At 35.3% G+C, this 17,029-nt stretch overlaps 3 protein-coding genes across 3 annotated transcripts; 1 reads left to right on the top strand and 2 right to left on the bottom strand.

Moving 5' to 3' along the window:
- The first annotated feature begins 1,096 nt into the window (after nucleotides 1–1,096).
- On the top strand, nucleotides 1,097–2,598 carry LOC127242931 (DNA damage-repair/toleration protein DRT100). The gene has a single exon (XM_051262683.1). The coding sequence runs from the start codon at nucleotides 1,112–1,114 to the stop codon at nucleotides 2,336–2,338; it is 1,227 nt and encodes a 408-aa protein (XP_051118640.1). The 5' UTR covers nucleotides 1,097–1,111; the 3' UTR covers nucleotides 2,339–2,598.
- A 446-nt stretch (nucleotides 2,599–3,044) lies between these two features.
- On the bottom strand, nucleotides 3,045–6,693 carry LOC127242930 (uncharacterized). Its single transcript, XM_051262682.1, has 12 exons — nucleotides 6,088–6,693; nucleotides 5,812–6,014; nucleotides 5,513–5,710; nucleotides 5,316–5,387; nucleotides 5,131–5,226; nucleotides 4,966–5,045; nucleotides 4,807–4,882; nucleotides 4,514–4,724; nucleotides 4,226–4,422; nucleotides 4,049–4,157; nucleotides 3,874–3,963; nucleotides 3,045–3,787 (listed from the first exon to the last, which is right to left on the bottom strand). The coding sequence occupies exons 1-12, from the start codon at nucleotides 6,566–6,568 to the stop codon at nucleotides 3,099–3,101; spliced, it is 2,502 nt and encodes an 833-aa protein (XP_051118639.1). The 5' UTR covers nucleotides 6,569–6,693; the 3' UTR covers nucleotides 3,045–3,098.
- A 4,605-nt stretch (nucleotides 6,694–11,298) lies between these two features.
- On the bottom strand, nucleotides 11,299–14,682 carry LOC127242834 (uncharacterized). Its single transcript, XM_051262544.1, has 10 exons — nucleotides 14,148–14,682; nucleotides 13,844–14,046; nucleotides 13,567–13,764; nucleotides 13,394–13,465; nucleotides 13,206–13,301; nucleotides 13,044–13,123; nucleotides 12,881–12,956; nucleotides 12,576–12,786; nucleotides 12,115–12,504; nucleotides 11,299–12,023 (listed from the first exon to the last, which is right to left on the bottom strand). Exons 1-10 carry the CDS (start codon nucleotides 14,680–14,682, stop codon nucleotides 11,299–11,301), a joined length of 2,586 nt encoding a protein of 861 aa, XP_051118501.1.
- Nucleotides 14,683–17,029: the final 2,347 nt, after the last annotated feature.

Below are 17,029 nucleotides of genomic sequence, written 5' to 3'. Positions count from 1 at the left end.
ACTCAAATTTTAATTTATTTTATATATTGTAATCCACTACTATATAATTTATATTTTTTTTAAATTTAAATATATAAAAATTAACATTTATAATTAATAATTATTACAAATAAAATAATTTAAAAAAATAAAATTATACATCACTTTTAAAAAAATAAAATTATATATCATTTTTTTTAAAAAAATAAAATTATATATCACTTTTCAAATAATAAAATTATATACTGTATTATTTTTCAAAAAATAAATAAAATTACATATAACTTTTTAAAATATAAAATTATATATCATCATTCTTAAAAAATAAAAATTACACAATACACAAAAAAATAACAAAAATACACTAAACACCACAAAATATTACAAAAGCTCCTATCTATTTTTGGAATGGAGCTGTACAAAACTGCATAAATAGGGGGGATTTGGGGGTGGGTTGGAGCCCCTTCCCCCATTTTTGGCACAACGAAGAAGGCCTAGTAGATAATTAAGAAAATATTAGTGAAAATAATTATTCTATAATATAAATAATTATAAATTAAGATTAAGAGTGTGTTTGTTTGGGGGATTGGATTGGATTTACACTATTCATCCAATTTTTTCCCCCAAAAAACATCAAATCAAACACCTATTTTTTATTTTTTATATTATACTAAAAATTAATTTTACATTCAAAACATCACATCAACACCTATTTATATCACATCATACAACTATTCAAATTTAAAATTTTTACTATTCAAATCCTAACTCAAAATCCAAACTCCCAAACAAACACACCCTAAGATAATTAATTAATTAAATTAAAATTTTTAAAAAAATAAAATTAAAAAGTTTAAAATGAAATTAAAGTGTATAATCACTTTCCAAAAAAAAGTAACATAGTATATGAAACTGATAGAAATGGCAACGTGACATGGTGTATGGGAAGGAGGGAGTATTATTTAATAGTACTATTTTGGAAGATTATTCTATTCAAAGATAACAAACTCAAAATGGTAAAATAAATAAAAACATTAGCAGATGCTTTAGTCCCGGGAGCGGGCAGGAAGTTTGGGGCTCCAATTTCACTGTCGTCGTCTTCAACCTTATCTCGGAATCCACGCTGACTTGCATGCCCACGCTCTTACTCTTACAGCACATCACTCATGTGCTGGAGGGCACAACCGTCATTTCACTTCCCCGGACTGTATATAACAAACACAGCCCAACTCCCTCCTCCGCCCATCATATACACTCACCAATGGCGGCACTCATAGCTCTGCCTCTGCTAGCACTTCTCTCTCTATCCTCAACCTTCTCCGACGCCTGCCCGCCGTCCGATCGGGCAGCGCTGCTCGCCGTCCGGCAGGCCCTCAAAGAGCCCTACCTCGGAATCTTCAACACGTGGCGGGGCTCCAACTGCTGCCAGAACTGGTACGGCGTCAGCTGCGACCCGGAGAGCCGCCGCGTCGCCGACATCAACCTCCGCGGCGAGTCGGAGGATCCCATCTTCCAGAAGCACCGCCGCACCGGATACATGACCGGAACCATCTCGCCCGCGATCTGCCGCCTCACGCGCCTCTCCAGCCTCATAATCGCCGATTGGAAGGGAATCTCCGGCCCCATCCCCGCCTGCATCGCCAATCTCCCCTTCCTCCGCATCCTCGACCTCGTCGGAAACCGCCTCTCCGGCGAGATCCCAGCCGGCATCGGGCGGCTTAGCCGCCTCACCGTCCTCAACGTCGCCGACAACCAAATCGCCGGCACCATCCCCCGGTCCCTCACCAGTCTCTCCTCCCTGATGCACCTCGACATCCGCGGCAACCAAATCGCCGGCACCATCCCCAGCGATTTCGGCCGCCTGAAAATGCTCAGCCGCGCCTTGCTCAGCCGGAACCGTCTGGAAGGTTCGATTCCGCAGTCTCTCTGCACCATCTACCGCCTCTCCGATTTGGACCTCTCCCTCAACCGTCTCTCCGGCCCGATTCCGGCGTCCCTCGGCAAAATGGCGGTCCTGGCGACGCTCAATCTCGACGGGAATTTAATCTCCGGTCCGATTCCGGAAACTCTGATCGGATCTACGATCAGCATTCTGAACCTTAGCCGGAATGCGTTCGACGGCTACATTCCGAACGCGTTCGGATCGAGGTCGTATTTCATGGTGCTGGACTTGTCGTACAACCGTCTGAGAGGGACTATTCCGGCGTCGATCTCGGCGGCGACGTTCATCGGACATCTGGACGTCAGCCATAACCATCTCTGCGGTCCGATCCCGCAAGGGTCGCCGACCGAGCATCTCGAAGCGACGTCGTTTAGCTACAATGATTGCCTCTGCGGGAAACCCCTTAAACCCTGCTAATTGATATATTAATTTCTAAATTAAATACTCCTATAAAATGTTTTTTTTTTTAAAAAAAAAATTATTATAATTTATATAAATGTAGAGAAATTCTAGTTTATATTAGATTTGGCCACCACAATAAAATATAGCGTATGTGAGTTTATGAGTGTGGTTGAATAAAATTTAAACTAGAATTTCTCGCATATGTAATAGAGGAAATATTTGTCTGTACGTATTGTGGAAATTAATTTATATCAATCAAATATGTTTTGTTTTTTTGGTGGCTGCAGCTATAAGCCTATAACGTTACTGTTTGTAGGTTTGATATACGTAATTTTATATATTCAATAATTGATTTCCGCCGAGCCATTTATTAGTATTATTTTGCATGCAATAATTGAATAATCTCCTAAGTAATGTATTAATTTATTGCGTGAGGTCATGTGAATCTGGGGCAAGTCACGTGGGTGGTGCAATGAATAAAAGGAATTGAATTCGGCCGTGAGTAACACCTCCCCCTAATATCTCTATCCCATTCCCATCCCCCACACGATCATCAAAATCCAACGGTGTGGATTCAATTTGTCAGCTCCCAAGGAAGATTCCAAATTAATAGATGAATTGCTAACACATCCAGCTCCATATGTTTGATACATATATATATATATATATATTCTTTTTTATTTGGTGACAAATATGCCAATTATGTATATGATACATTAAAAATAGTAAAATAGTTTTTTCTTTTTTAATAGTGTTGCTCTCAAGTTTAATTACCCTAAGTAGTATTGAAATAAACAGTATAAGACTCATCTCTGAGGCTATACAACGGAACCATCACAAAATTCCTCTTCACGCCTTTCCCCACAAAGCTCATCGGATCATACTTCATCATCCCTTCCTGCACCACAAAGCGCGCTCCGGCGCCGGCGCCGGAGCAGTTAAGCATCACACCGGAACCACTACCGGCATCGCCGTACACATAACAGCCCTTCATAGTTGCAGACTCGAGGGATACCGTTCCATTGTCGCCGTCCATCCCGTCGATCATACGGAAAACAGAGGATTGCTCCGACGGATCCGAGATTTCAAGAGGTTCTCCGTTTCCATAATGCACCATGACCTTCCCGGGATAATCGAACGGTTCGAGCATGACCAATTTTCCAGCAGCATTGTTTTCGGATTGCGAGTTATTTACGATGATGATTCTGAATGTTGCTCTAACGGCTGCATCGGTTCCCGGCTGCGGCGATGCTTGCGCTTTTATCACATGTTCGGAGTTCGTCAGGACGTACGAGGAGCCGTTGAATTCTTGCGAGAGAGTGATCAAATGAGAGTTGTAGTGAGACGGAACCGGAGTGATGCAATCCGTCCCAACTTTCATGTCCCAATCGCCGTTGGAAAGACCCGCGAGAACGTAGGGGCCGTAGAGAACTGCATGAACCGAAGCAAACTCCGGCCGGTCGTCTGCAAGACGTTAATTTATCGATTACCTTCAAATACGCGCAATAGCGACGACATGACAAAATATTAAGCTTTGAAAGCGGATATACCTTTAATCGCCTCGGTTCTTAGGCTCATTCGCAGCTCAAGATTGATTCGATCTCCCGGGATCCAACTCCTAGTGATCGACAAGAAAGTGCCTGCGTAAAACACACAAAGAATGAATTACTCCCCAATGCAAAATGTAGCAAAGATCTTATGGACGGGAGATTCTGAACATCGCACCAGGTTGTGGCAATGACAAATCTCGACCGTTCAAAGACGCCTTGGAAGCATTTCGATACGTCCATTGTGGAATCCTCATTTTCAAGGTTGATTGTTTAGCTTCCGCTGGCTGCAAGAGGTCGAAATTCAGACAAAGCACACAACGGTTTATGTATACGCTAATTTTTCTCTCCGTACCCTCTTCGATGAAACTGTCAATGTAACACGAAGTGTTTGATCCCATGAAACAACTGGCTCGACTCTTTGATTCAATGAAATCCGTCCCGATCTCCAGTCGAGGGAGCTAGAAATATACTGTGTGACATAAAGCCTCGGGACGTTTCCCTCTTCTTCAAAGTATATTGAATCGCCTAGTTTCGCGAACGTCTCGATTCCTGAAGTTGCAATTAGTAGCAAGACCATAATAATCAAACAGATACATATATATATATATACAGGGTTTCGAGATAAAATCGATGCTCTTACCTGTACCGTAACAGCACCAAAAAGAATCAAACTTTGTTCCCCATCCATGGTAAGTTCGGGCCTTGGAGCCGCCGGGTTGCAAAGGTAACATATAGATCATAACTCCGGGATCCCTTCCTCGTTGGATGCCCAAAATGCCGTTCGTCAAAGCTCTTTCGTAGTAATCTGCATACGCCATTTCTTGGGTCCATCTGAAGAGATGCCGAGAAACCTACAGAACACAAGCGGGCAGTAACCTGTCATCGTGATCGATTACAGAAAATCGAAAAAAATTCAAACTTGGCGGTGTATACCTTCAACATGTTGTAAGTCGTACACGACTCTTGATTCTCCGTCTCCAGAGTACTCGCTAATCGTTTCGGATCAGTCCTACATACAAAGAAAGCTCGATTGAGTGAACATCGGGTCGAACTAAACAAAATTCGAAGCAAAGATTCAACAGAGGCCTCTACCAGAATTCGCTAACCGATGTTCCTCCCGTTGCGTAGCTGTGCGACGAGTTCACTATCTCCATGAAGAATGTTCCGATATCCTGTCAACTCACAGAAGATCGTAAATTTTTGAGCACAGATAAGAAGCCGGAAACATTAATAAAACTACGAGCGATGCATCTTTACCCTATAAAGTGGCTCGCCGGTAACTTCATACCTCCGTTGCGCGCCAATCACAATCGGGATATGTGTATTGGCATGAAATCCCGATATATCATCAGCCTACATTAATCAACACCCAATTACGACACCTCATACATTCATCCGAAAATAACCAAAAGTTCGATCAAGTCGAACTCAAGACACCTTACTTTCATCGCCAGCAATCCCAAAAAACAGGGCTTGTCGAACAAATGAGCCAGCAATAAATGCATTCTTTCGCCCTGAAAATCCAAATTCATACGACAGCATCAATCATTGCAATAAGAAGACACACATTATATTACATTCCTACATAAGGATGAATAAAAATCGACGTAAGAACAAGCGGGGATTCGCGAATGCTCACCGTTATTGCATACAACCTATAGAGGACATCGTTCATGCCACCGGTTTCTTCGTTCAGTGACTGCCAGTGGCGTTCGACAGTGTGCTTCGATATCACATTACGCACGCGGCTGTCGAAGTAATCGACCATCCATTTTGCCATTTTCAAAGCTCCAACACTTCCGGCGAGACTGTACTGATCCAAAAGTCCAGCCAATATCTGCAAATTGCTCCAATTGAATCGACAAATTCAACAACAAGATCGAAACATGATCATATGAATTCAATCCCAACATGAACTAACTACAAACTTCTTACAACCTTGTGAATTGTATAATAAGGAGCCCAGACAGACTGCAACGCCTCGAAACGGTCAAATAATTCGGACGGAAACGCCGAGAGGTAGCCGGAGCCGATCTTCTGCTGGCACTCCGACAGCGCAGAAACGACCGACGACATCCTCTGTCTCAACCCGACATCGTGTGTGCTCGCCCACATTTGCGCAGATGCGCTCAAATAATGCCCTAATTTAGACCAAATCCGCCATTGAAATAACTGAAGAGTTGTCAACAAAAACAAAGAACAGAAACAACTGACCTACAAAATGACCGCGAAGCTCGACGTCGGGCGCCTCCCAGCCGCCGTAGGGCTCGCCGGGAGTTTCGAGTCCGGCGGTCTTCCGGAAACTCCAAACCAATCGATCGACATCCAGAAGTAATAGATAGTCCAAATTGGTTTGCTGAGCGACGCCGTGTATCGAATTTGGGGATAATCTTACATCGTGCAGCGAGATTTCTTTCAGAAACCCTAATTCGCTGTCCCGACGAGGGCGGGTGTCGGTTTTGAGGCTGAGTAGGCTGTCCCAATGAGCGCCGCCGTCCTCCGCCGTCAGAAATCGCCGGGAGGATTGACGATCGGTCGCCGGAATCAATTTGAAATCGATTGACGAATTGTTGGAGGAGAATAATTGGTAGCGGTAAGTGTGCGACGGCGACGGCAAGCCCAGGCCGGTGTTGGTGCAGACCTTGCCGGCGGAGACGATGGCGAAGAAGAGAGGGAAGACGATAGCCATAGCCATAGCGGAGATTGGTTTCGTAGTTGACTAGTGACTACTGAAAGTGGTTATGTGGAAATGGAAATGGAGGTTTGGATGGATTGAAGAAGTCGACGGGAAATTGGAAATTGACAGCGGTGGTAAGTGGTAACTGATGGGCGAGGAGAGAGTGACGTTCAGCATCCACATTAAATACTCATCTGGCAATCGAAAGGCGGTATATTGCTTATTTTTAATAGGAAATAATATTATTTTATTAATAAGATAAAATAAGTAAGAAGATTTTTACAAATACGCACCTGTGAATATGGACTACTTATAAATTCTTTTATTTTTTTAAATTAAAGGTTGACTATATATTTGTAATATTTTACTCCATTTGAAATGAGTAAAATAATTAATTTTAATATAATTGTATTTTTCAAAAATTTGAATTTCAAAGAGAAAATTTGTGGAGAGACTGAATTAATTTTTTTTTTGTTCTTGTTTGATTTAATATTTTATTAGAAAAAATTATATGTATAAACTAAGAAATTCAAAAAGCAAATGTGTTTCTTTGGAATTTTCTTTTTATTTAAAATTTATTCTTTTAAAAAATAAAATAATTTTTTTCATAAAGTACTATTTAAATATAAAAATTAAAAAGTAAAACTTTCAATCTAAACATAAAGTAGACATATCTTATAGGTTTGTTTTTTATTTTGATTTGAAATTAAAATTATTACTAACGTTAAGTATCCCACATTAATTTAATGTTGAGATTCTTCTACTGCTTATAAAGGGTGAAAGGTTACTCTATTTACAATCAATTGAATTTAAGTTGTAACTTCGGATCTCCATCTTAATATGGTATCGAAAAGGCTACTCTATTAACAACTCTATTTTTTACAATTTTTTAAGTAAAACAAATATTTTTTTTTATAGAATTATTTAAATATTAAAAGACGCGCAAAAATAATAAATAATAATAATAAATACAATAAAGAATTCGGGCATCTAAATATTTTTAATCAAAATAAAAACAATTGTTATTATTATTTATTTTAAATTTAAAACAATTGTTACGTGTAAAAATAATAATACTAATAAATACAATAAAGAATTCGGGCATCTAAATATTTTTAATCAAAATCAAAACAATTATTATTATTATTTATTTTAAATTTAAAACAATTGTTACGTGCAAAAATAATATAACAAAATATATTTTGAACATATAAATAATATTTTTTCAGTCATCTAAATATTTTAAATCAAAATCAAATAAATTTAACTATGGCATACAATATTTATTTTATATCCATTGAGTTTGATGTAATATTCAGAAGAAAATATATAAATGTATATGTTTTTTTGAATAAAAGATAACTTCTAAATATTTTTGAAAATTAATTTAACGAATAATAATAAAAACAAATTGTGTTAGAACATAAGAAAACAGAGACATTTTTTATTTTTAAAAATTCTAAATACCTTTAACTCAATTTTTTGTTTTAAATGTTCAAATGACAATTGAAACATACAAAATGTGTCAGTTTTTAGCTAGATTCGGGCTATACTCTTAGAAATTTTATTTTGATTATTTATTATTCAATTATTATGATTCTATGCAAACATGTATTATTCTATGTGCCAGTTTTTGTTATTGACTTTACGAATAAATTAGTTGTACTTTTATTGATATATTTGAAATTTAAATAAAAGTTAAATGTATTTTATTATTGATATATGATTACTTTTTTAAAATAAAGAATTAGATATTTTTTAGTGGGACAAACCAAGCTGTTAAAAAAATATACTCCCTATGTCCCGCAACAAGGGTGGCGTTTAAGTAGATTTTTTAATATTACTATTATATTGGATTGTAGTAAAAATGACAAAAATATCCCTAGTAGTATAGTGTAATATAAAAGTAATGACATTTGTGTAATATATTGTAAGTTGAAAGGGTATTTATTATGTGAAGTAGATAGTACAATTACTAAATTAGAAAATAGTAACCTTGTTTTGAGACGAACGAAAATGGAAAATGGTAACATTTCCATGGGACGAAGAAAGTATATATTTTGAGTTGGAAAGAAATGGAGTATTATTAAGATATTATTTTTTAAATTTGATATTTTTGAGATAGTATAAAATATTTATTGAATGTTATGTTTATGTGATTATTAGATAAATTTAAAAAATGCATAAGCAAACTTTAAATTTTTTTTTTTAAAAAAATCCCTATTTTTTGTTATTTTAAAAACTATTTTTTATTAAATATATTATTGATACAATATACTAATTATATAAACATTATATTGGTATTTAGTTGGTGCAATGTATAAATTGCTAATAATTTGTATAGTATAATATTATTACTATATAAAAGTTCGATACATGATGCTTGTAATTGTTGGTATAACGAATAATTGGAAAGTATATATTGAATATTAATAATTTTAAATATTTTTTTCCATTTTCTTTAAATAGAGTAAACATTTTGCCTAACTTGTAAGCTTGTATATAGGATAGTAGGAAAAGAAGAGGTGTTTTTAGATAGTATAATTTTCGATAATATATATATATATATATTATTTTGTAAAGTATTATATTTAATTTTATTTAAATCAAAATTTAAATTTAAAATTCAATTACAAATCAATCCAAGCAAACCCTATTTATTTTATTACCTTTATATTTTTAATTTAATACGAAGTACTAAATTTAACAATTTTTTTACAATAAAAGTATTAAAAAATAAGAGTTTGGTTACTTATCTTAAAAAAAAAAAAAAAAGTATATCCAATGTGATAAATTTGTTGAAAAAAATATTTGTTTTATATTTTTAGATGAATGTATATATATATATATATATTATATTTGGTATGTAAATGAGTAAATCATCTCATTAATATAAAAAAATAAATATTGGAAAGAATAGAATATATTGTCTATACATTTTATTTTGTAATAATATTTATTAGTAAAAAATAATTGATGAGCACATCATAGAATTGCATTTATATTTTTTGTTTTATCAATTTATAGTCTATAATATATAATATTTTTTAAATTTACAAAGGAATTTGTTCTCGCAACAATTTTCGAGTGTGACACATTTTTTATAAAAATTATTAATAAAATATAAAATATATTATTAAAATATAATCTCTCCACATATATAATATATAGTATATATTTTATTCGCATACACAAGTTTAACAATTCAATAAAAAATAAAATACAATTGTTTACAACTAACCTAAAAAAACACTTTAATACAAATATATATATATATATATATACATACATACATGTATATAAAGTGACACACAAGTTTTCTTATTTTACATAAGAATAGTAATTTACTATTATAATTGTCAAACAATTTCCAAACCTACCTTCAATCACTCTATCATGACTCATCGTCAAATTTCTATTTTATTTAAATATTAAATACTCCATCCGTCTCATATACCGTGTCTCTGCTACACTGTAGATACGATATTTTAGGATGGTGTAATTAGTAGATAATTAAAAATGTATTAGTAAAAATAATTATCCGATAATATAAATAATTATAAATTAAGATTAAGATAACTAATTAGTTTAATTAAAATTTTAAAAAAATAAAATTAAAAAGTTTAAAATGAGATTAAAGTGTGTAATTATTTTCCAAAAAAGGAAAGTGACATGGTATATGGGACGGACAGAAACGGCAACGTGAACATGGTATGTGGGATGTAGGTAGTATATTTTTAAAAAATTATTTTCAAAACAATAAAATTACACATTTGTTTTTAAAACCATAAAAGTTCACATAAAAAAAAAATAATAATAATAAAAGAAAAGAACAGAAAAATACAAAAGAATTCAACTCCAGAAATATAATTGGACTACGATATTACTCTATTTTTATACTAATTCCACAGATAACATTGAAAATGAAGTTGAATTGGAATCCAACTTCTACATATTCAAACCACCCTAATTCATGGTTGAAGTTAATTTAACTAAATAAATATAATATTTTGAATATAATAAATTTTAATATAATATAAAAAATAAAAATTAAATATTGTATTTAATATTTATGAAAAGAAATATATGAATAATATGAATCTCAAAAATCTTTCAAAAAAGTCCTTGCTTTATATTATATATATATATATACATTTTTAATTGAAATAACCGTTGAATATTCTAGAAAAATAAATTGATTATTATATTATTTTAATAAATTATATATAACAAAATAATAATTTTTGATACAGTACTGATAGCACATAGAATAGAAGTATATATTTTGTCTTTAATTTATACTCATATAAAACTATTCTTATAGTATTAATTATATTAAAGGCTAGAGTTCATTTAATTGTAGTTTAAATTTAATTTAAAATAAAATATTAATTTTTTTTATATATAAATAATATTTTAATATGATTTTTTGTAAAAAAAAAAAATATATTTTTATTAAAAATTATACAAAATGAATGGTATTAATTTGAATTTAAATTTGTAAAAAAATAAAGCCTAAATAATATTTTAATATAAGATAATTTAATATTAATACATTTTTCTTTAACTATTATACTTATGAATTTGGAGTAATTATATATTTTAATCACTCAAATTAATTATCCAACTTAATTAGCTAAAGCAAAAATATAAGGAAACAATACTCTTTCATTTCAATTAACAATTAAAATTAAACAAATTAAATGGGCCTGAGCCCATTTTCAGATGTCCAGCCCAATATTGCTTCATTAGGCAGAAAAATTAAAGTAAACAGTATAAGCTTCATCCTTCAAACTCATCAATGGCGTCAGCAGGAAGTTCCTCCCCACCCCTTTCGCCACGAAGCTCATCGGATTATACTCACTCAGTCCTCTCCCCATATCAAAGCTCGCCGCCGATCTGCCCCCCGAATCCGCCGTCGCGTTGCACCCAACCACCACGGCACCACCGCCGCCGCCGCCGGAAATATAACATCCCTTCCTCCCCGCTGCCTCCAACGAAACCGACCCATTCCGCCCATCCAGTCCGGCGACCATATTGAAAACGCCGGCGCCGGCGGCAGACGAATTCAGAACAACCCCGAAACCGTCGCCGGCGACGACGACGACGGACCCGGGGAAATCGAAAGGCTCGAGCATGACCTCCTTCCCAATAGCCTTCCCCGGACCCGACCCGCCGCCACCGCCACCGCCAACGACGACAAGGCGGAACGTCGCGTTGACGGTGGCGTTGGTCCCCGACGCCGGCGCCGGGGACATCGCCAGAGTGCCGTTGGTGTGGATTAGCGACATTTCCCCGTTCCGTTGCGACAGCGAAATCAAATCGGAATTGTAGTTCGACGGGACGGGACTTATCCACTCCTCAAACGCCGCCGTCGCCTTCGCCCCAATTTCCCAATCGCCGTTCGACAGCGCCGCCAGAAGGTACGGTCCGTACAGAATCGCCTGAATCGTCGCATATTCCGGCCGATCATCTGCCCCGCCATTAAAGCCCAAATTTTTATTCACCAAATTAATCAACACACATAAAACAATATATATATATATATATATATGTATACAGACCTTTGATTGGCTCAGTTCTGATGCCGATAGGAAATTCCAGGGTGAGATTATCGCCATGTCTCCAGGCCCTGGAAACAGACAGGAAATTCCCTGGAGTAGACACTCGAAGATTCTTGCCATTTAACAGGGCCCTGGAAGAATCCAATCTTGTCCAAACAGGGATCCTAAAATTCAGGGCAGCCCCCGATGTTCCTTCTCCCCACTCGATCTCGAAAACTACCCGAACCCGGTGTCTCCACGACACCACCCGTTCGACATTCTGCCTCAGCCGAAACTTTCCCGACACCCAATCGAAAGAGCTGCGGATGTATTGCACAATGTAGAGAGTCGGGACTTTGGCTTTTTCCTCAAAGTATATCGAGTCTCCTAGTTTCGAAAATGACTCGATCCCTATATCAGAAAGGAATCGAGTTAATGTCACGAGTACGACAATAGTTTAGAAGGTCCGATTTCGATTTTACCAGTCCCGTAGCAACACCAGAAACTGTCGTTGGGCGTTCCCCATCCGTGGAAGCTTTGAGCTTTAGAGCTGCCGCGGCCTAATGGAAGCATGTAGATCATTACGCCGGGGTCCCTTCCTCGTTGGATGCTCAATACGCCGTTTGTTAGCGCTCGTTCGTAGTAATCGATGTATGAAGTCTCCTTAGTCCATCGGAAAAGAATGCGCGAAATCTGCAAGATAACATTGCGGTGCGAAAAATAAATCAGTTTCGCCGTCTACTTCATTAGTCCTTTCGTAGTGTCCAAAAGAGACAGACAAAAGCACCTTCAACATGTTGTATGTTGCGCAAGATTCTTCGTTCTCGGTTGTCAGTGTGTCCGCGAGCCTCTTTGGATCGGACCTTTGTAGAATCATCCGAAACAGAGCAATTAGGACATACAAATACATTGGGATGTAGAAACAAACAAAGCATACCAATATGGCGTACCAGAACTCGTGGACCGATGTTCCTCCGGTGGCGTAGGTGTGAGAAGAGTTAATGACATCCATGAAGAACGTCGCTGTATCCTGATAACATATAACATCTCAGATCGATCTTTTGATCTAATCATAGAAACCGGCGAAAAACATTAGAAACATATTCATATACCTTGTAGCGCGCATCGCCGGTGACTTCATACCGTGTTTGCGACCCAATCACCACCGGAATGTGAGTATTGGCATGAAAGTCGGCAATATCATCGATCTACAAGCGAAGCCAATAAAGGAAAAGGAGATCGAGACATTAGTAGATGAACGAAAACGCCGGCCATTACCACGATATGTAAGAACACGAACCTTAAGAGACAACAATCCTTGAAAACACGGCTTGTCGAAGAAATAGCCTAACTTCAAGTGCTTCGGGTTGCCCTACACGAAAGAAACATCGGTTCATCTCAGACCTCTAAAAACTACTCATGTTAACAAGTGCGATCACACATATATATATATATATATATATTCATTCTCACCGTTATGGAGTACAATCTATAAAGCACGTCGTTCATCCCACCGGTCTCTTCGTTCATGTAGAGCCAATGCCTTTTCATCGTGTACTTCGACACCACATTGTGCACGCGCTCGTCGAAGTACTCGACCATCCACAATGTCATATTCAGCGCCTCGTTGTTGCCAGCGAATTTATATTGATCTAAAAGCCCCGCCAAGATCTGCAAAAGCCCCCACTCGCCCTGTTTACTTATATTTTCAACTTATTATTTAAATTTAGATCTATATATGAAAAGATACCTTATGGATCGTATAATACGGCGCCCACACCGGCGTAAGAGCTTCGAGACGATCAAAGAATTCCGCCGGAAAAGCCGACAGGTAGCCGTTTCCGATCGTCTTCTGGCAAGACGACAGCACCGATACGACGTCCGTCATCTTCTGCTTCAGAGTTGCATTCCCCGTCGCCGCCCACATCGCCGCCGTGGCGCTCAGGTAGTGCCCTGAAAACACACATTCCACCGTCTCATATAATTTTGAAATATATATTATCATTTTGTTCTTATTTTTATTTAGATCGAAAATTATTTTGAGAAAAACATACCGACGAAGTGGCCGCGGAGCTCGCTGTCGGCGGCCTCCCAGCCGCCGTAGGGCTGGCCGGGAGCGGCGGCGCCGGCGGTCTTCCGGAAGCTCCAAACCAACCGGTCGACGTCGAGCATCAGCAAATACTCCAAATTCGTCTGCTGCGCCATTCCGTACAAGGAGTCGGAATCCAGCCGGACGGCGTTGAGCGGCACATCGGAGAGCAGGCCTTTGACGGCGGCTCCGGCGCCGGATTTAATTTTCCGGTAGGCCATTCCCCATGCGGGGCGGTCCGCCGCCTGATTCAGAATCCGGCGGGGGAACAAGTGGGCCCAGACGGCGTCGTCGGTGGGAGAGAGGTGGTAATCGTAATTAAGAGAAAGCATCTCTGCCCGCCACGTGGCGTTCGGAGAAGTCTGGAGGGCGGCGCGTAGAGTGTGGGACGCCATTTGCGGCAGCTTGTTGGTGCACTGCTTGGCGACGGCGGCGGAAAAGAGATGAGAGAGGAGGACGGCCAGCAGCAGAAGGACGACGGAATCAATCGTATTCGCCATTGAAGCTTGCTTCGAGAACAGCAGAAGCCAGATATATATAGGCTCAGCGGTCTCCCAACTCAATTAATGCAATGATTGGTGTATGTATCTATTCTGAATTTTGAATTTTTATTTAATAGATTTTTCTTTTTTGGTTATTGAATATCCACTTTTATTATATACTTCCTCTTCTGTCATGTAGGGTTGATACAATGGCATTTTGTATTACTAAATTAGATATAAACGTATAATTTATTTAAACTATGAGTCCAACATGGCAGTTTTGGTATTTTTATATGGAATAATAAGATATTTTATTAATATTATTAATGAATAATATTTTTTTCGGTCATTTAAAATATGCATAATTTTTTTAATATGAGTTTTAATGTAAATATGTATTTTTTGTTCTTTATAGTAAAAAAATAATATATTTTTTTTTGTTAGAAAATGAAAAAAATGGGGCGTTTTTTTTTCTTGAAATTATTTGAAAAAATATTTTTTATGTAAAATATATAAAATTATATAATTAATATAAAATAATAAATATGTAATATATTATTTTTTTCGAAGAATATTGTGTGTATTTTTCTTTGGAAAAAAAAATGCAACAAACTATATATATTTATATATATAAATGTAAATTTAAGTTAAGGGAGAAATAATATTCTTTAGTTACTAAATTATATATAACTATATAAAAATTAGAATATATATTAGCTGGGTATTTGGTATTTTTATATGAAATAATAGAAAACTTATTAATATCATTAGATAGGTCTACCAGATAACGAAAATGTGTTTATTGTTTGTGGATATATTAAGGGTGTATTTATTTATTTTTATCTTTTTATGAAATCATTTTATAAAAGATATTTAAAATTAAAATAATATATAAAAAAATAACTTATAAAAATTTGAGAAATTTTAAATGCTAGATATTAAATAGCAAAATATTTACACAGATGTTAATGAAGTTTTGAAGTATAAAACAATTTGTATATTGTTTTTAGATGCAAACGAAACAAATAGATAAATGTTGGGTAAATATTTTTGAGAAAGTAAAACACACGAGTCTATTTACTTTATTATTTGTTTAATAGTGAATTAAAATAATATTTTTTCAATAAAATTGTGATAACTAAATAATAAAAAAATAAAAGAAATTTCGGAATAAATAGAGTCTATATGAAAAAATAAAACAAAATAGCAATTTTATTTTAAAAAATGTTAAAATTAAAATACGATTCATTTATAGTATAAATTTATTACACTAGACATCCAAATCCAAATATATTCAAATAATTAATATATATTACTATGAAAATTTAAAATCAACACCAAAAAAGGTATACAATTCATTATATTTCATACAAGTGCATATTTAAATTTGTGGTAATTACTTTTACCACTAAAATGATTTGATTACACAAATAAATTTCAATTTAAACTTTTTCCCCAACTCAATATATATGGAGCTTAAATAGAATAATAATAATAAAAAAAAAAAATGTGATAATAAATATTTCAAATAAAATTTACTTTTTATCAGGTCAGTAAATTTCTTATAAAGAGAGGATTCATTGTGACTAAAGAAATATTGTGCAGAAAATGGTTCCAATAATATGATTTGAATCAGATTATTTAAATACAGGGATTTTATTATGGAAAAAAAATGAAATTTATTGGATAGAATTACTTATATACTATTTTGGTAGCCCTTTTAAATATTTTTCTGTGGCCAACCATCAAATTAATATTTTTCTGAAATGATTTCGGAGTAATATTAACTAAGTTGGTATATTAGATGGTGGTTTACTTTACTGTTATATTTATTTGTTTGGTTTAGGTTTTGTTTTATTGGTGTAAAACAATTTAATTTTTTATTACGTATTTAATCAAAATTATCTAACATTGTTAGAATCACGGGGTTGAAATAATCAAATGGATGCTAATATTGTAAATTCAATTAACATACAACGATATTAATTTAGATATAATACTCTATGAAATTAAGTTTGGTTACCGTTAATTTTAAAATTGATTTGAAATAAGATCAAAAACTTGATGTGCCAGTGAACAGTGGTAATTTGGATTTTTCAAAATATTTATCGTAGCCGGTAGTTATTTGATTTCAAGATTTAAATATAATTTACCATTAAATTCTGATTAATTTCCATGCACAATATATATATATATATCTATAGATAATTAGGCTCCATTTTCTCTCTTCATTATCAAATTAATCGTATTCATAAACCGATTAAACGCATGCACTAAATGGGCTGAGGCCCGATGGGCTGGATCGGGTCAAGCCCATTAACGAAACAAGCTCATATGAATTTTATTAATATGCATTGTTTGTTTG

The sequence above is a fragment of the Andrographis paniculata genome, unplaced genomic scaffold, assembly GCF_009805555.1.
Source record: "Andrographis paniculata isolate CXL003 unplaced genomic scaffold, ASM980555v1 Contig89END, whole genome shotgun sequence".
Taxonomy (NCBI): Eukaryota; Viridiplantae; Streptophyta; class Magnoliopsida; order Lamiales; family Acanthaceae; genus Andrographis; species Andrographis paniculata.
The sequence above is the reverse complement of the archived record's forward strand: the minus strand, read 5'-3'. Positions and strand labels throughout refer to the sequence as shown.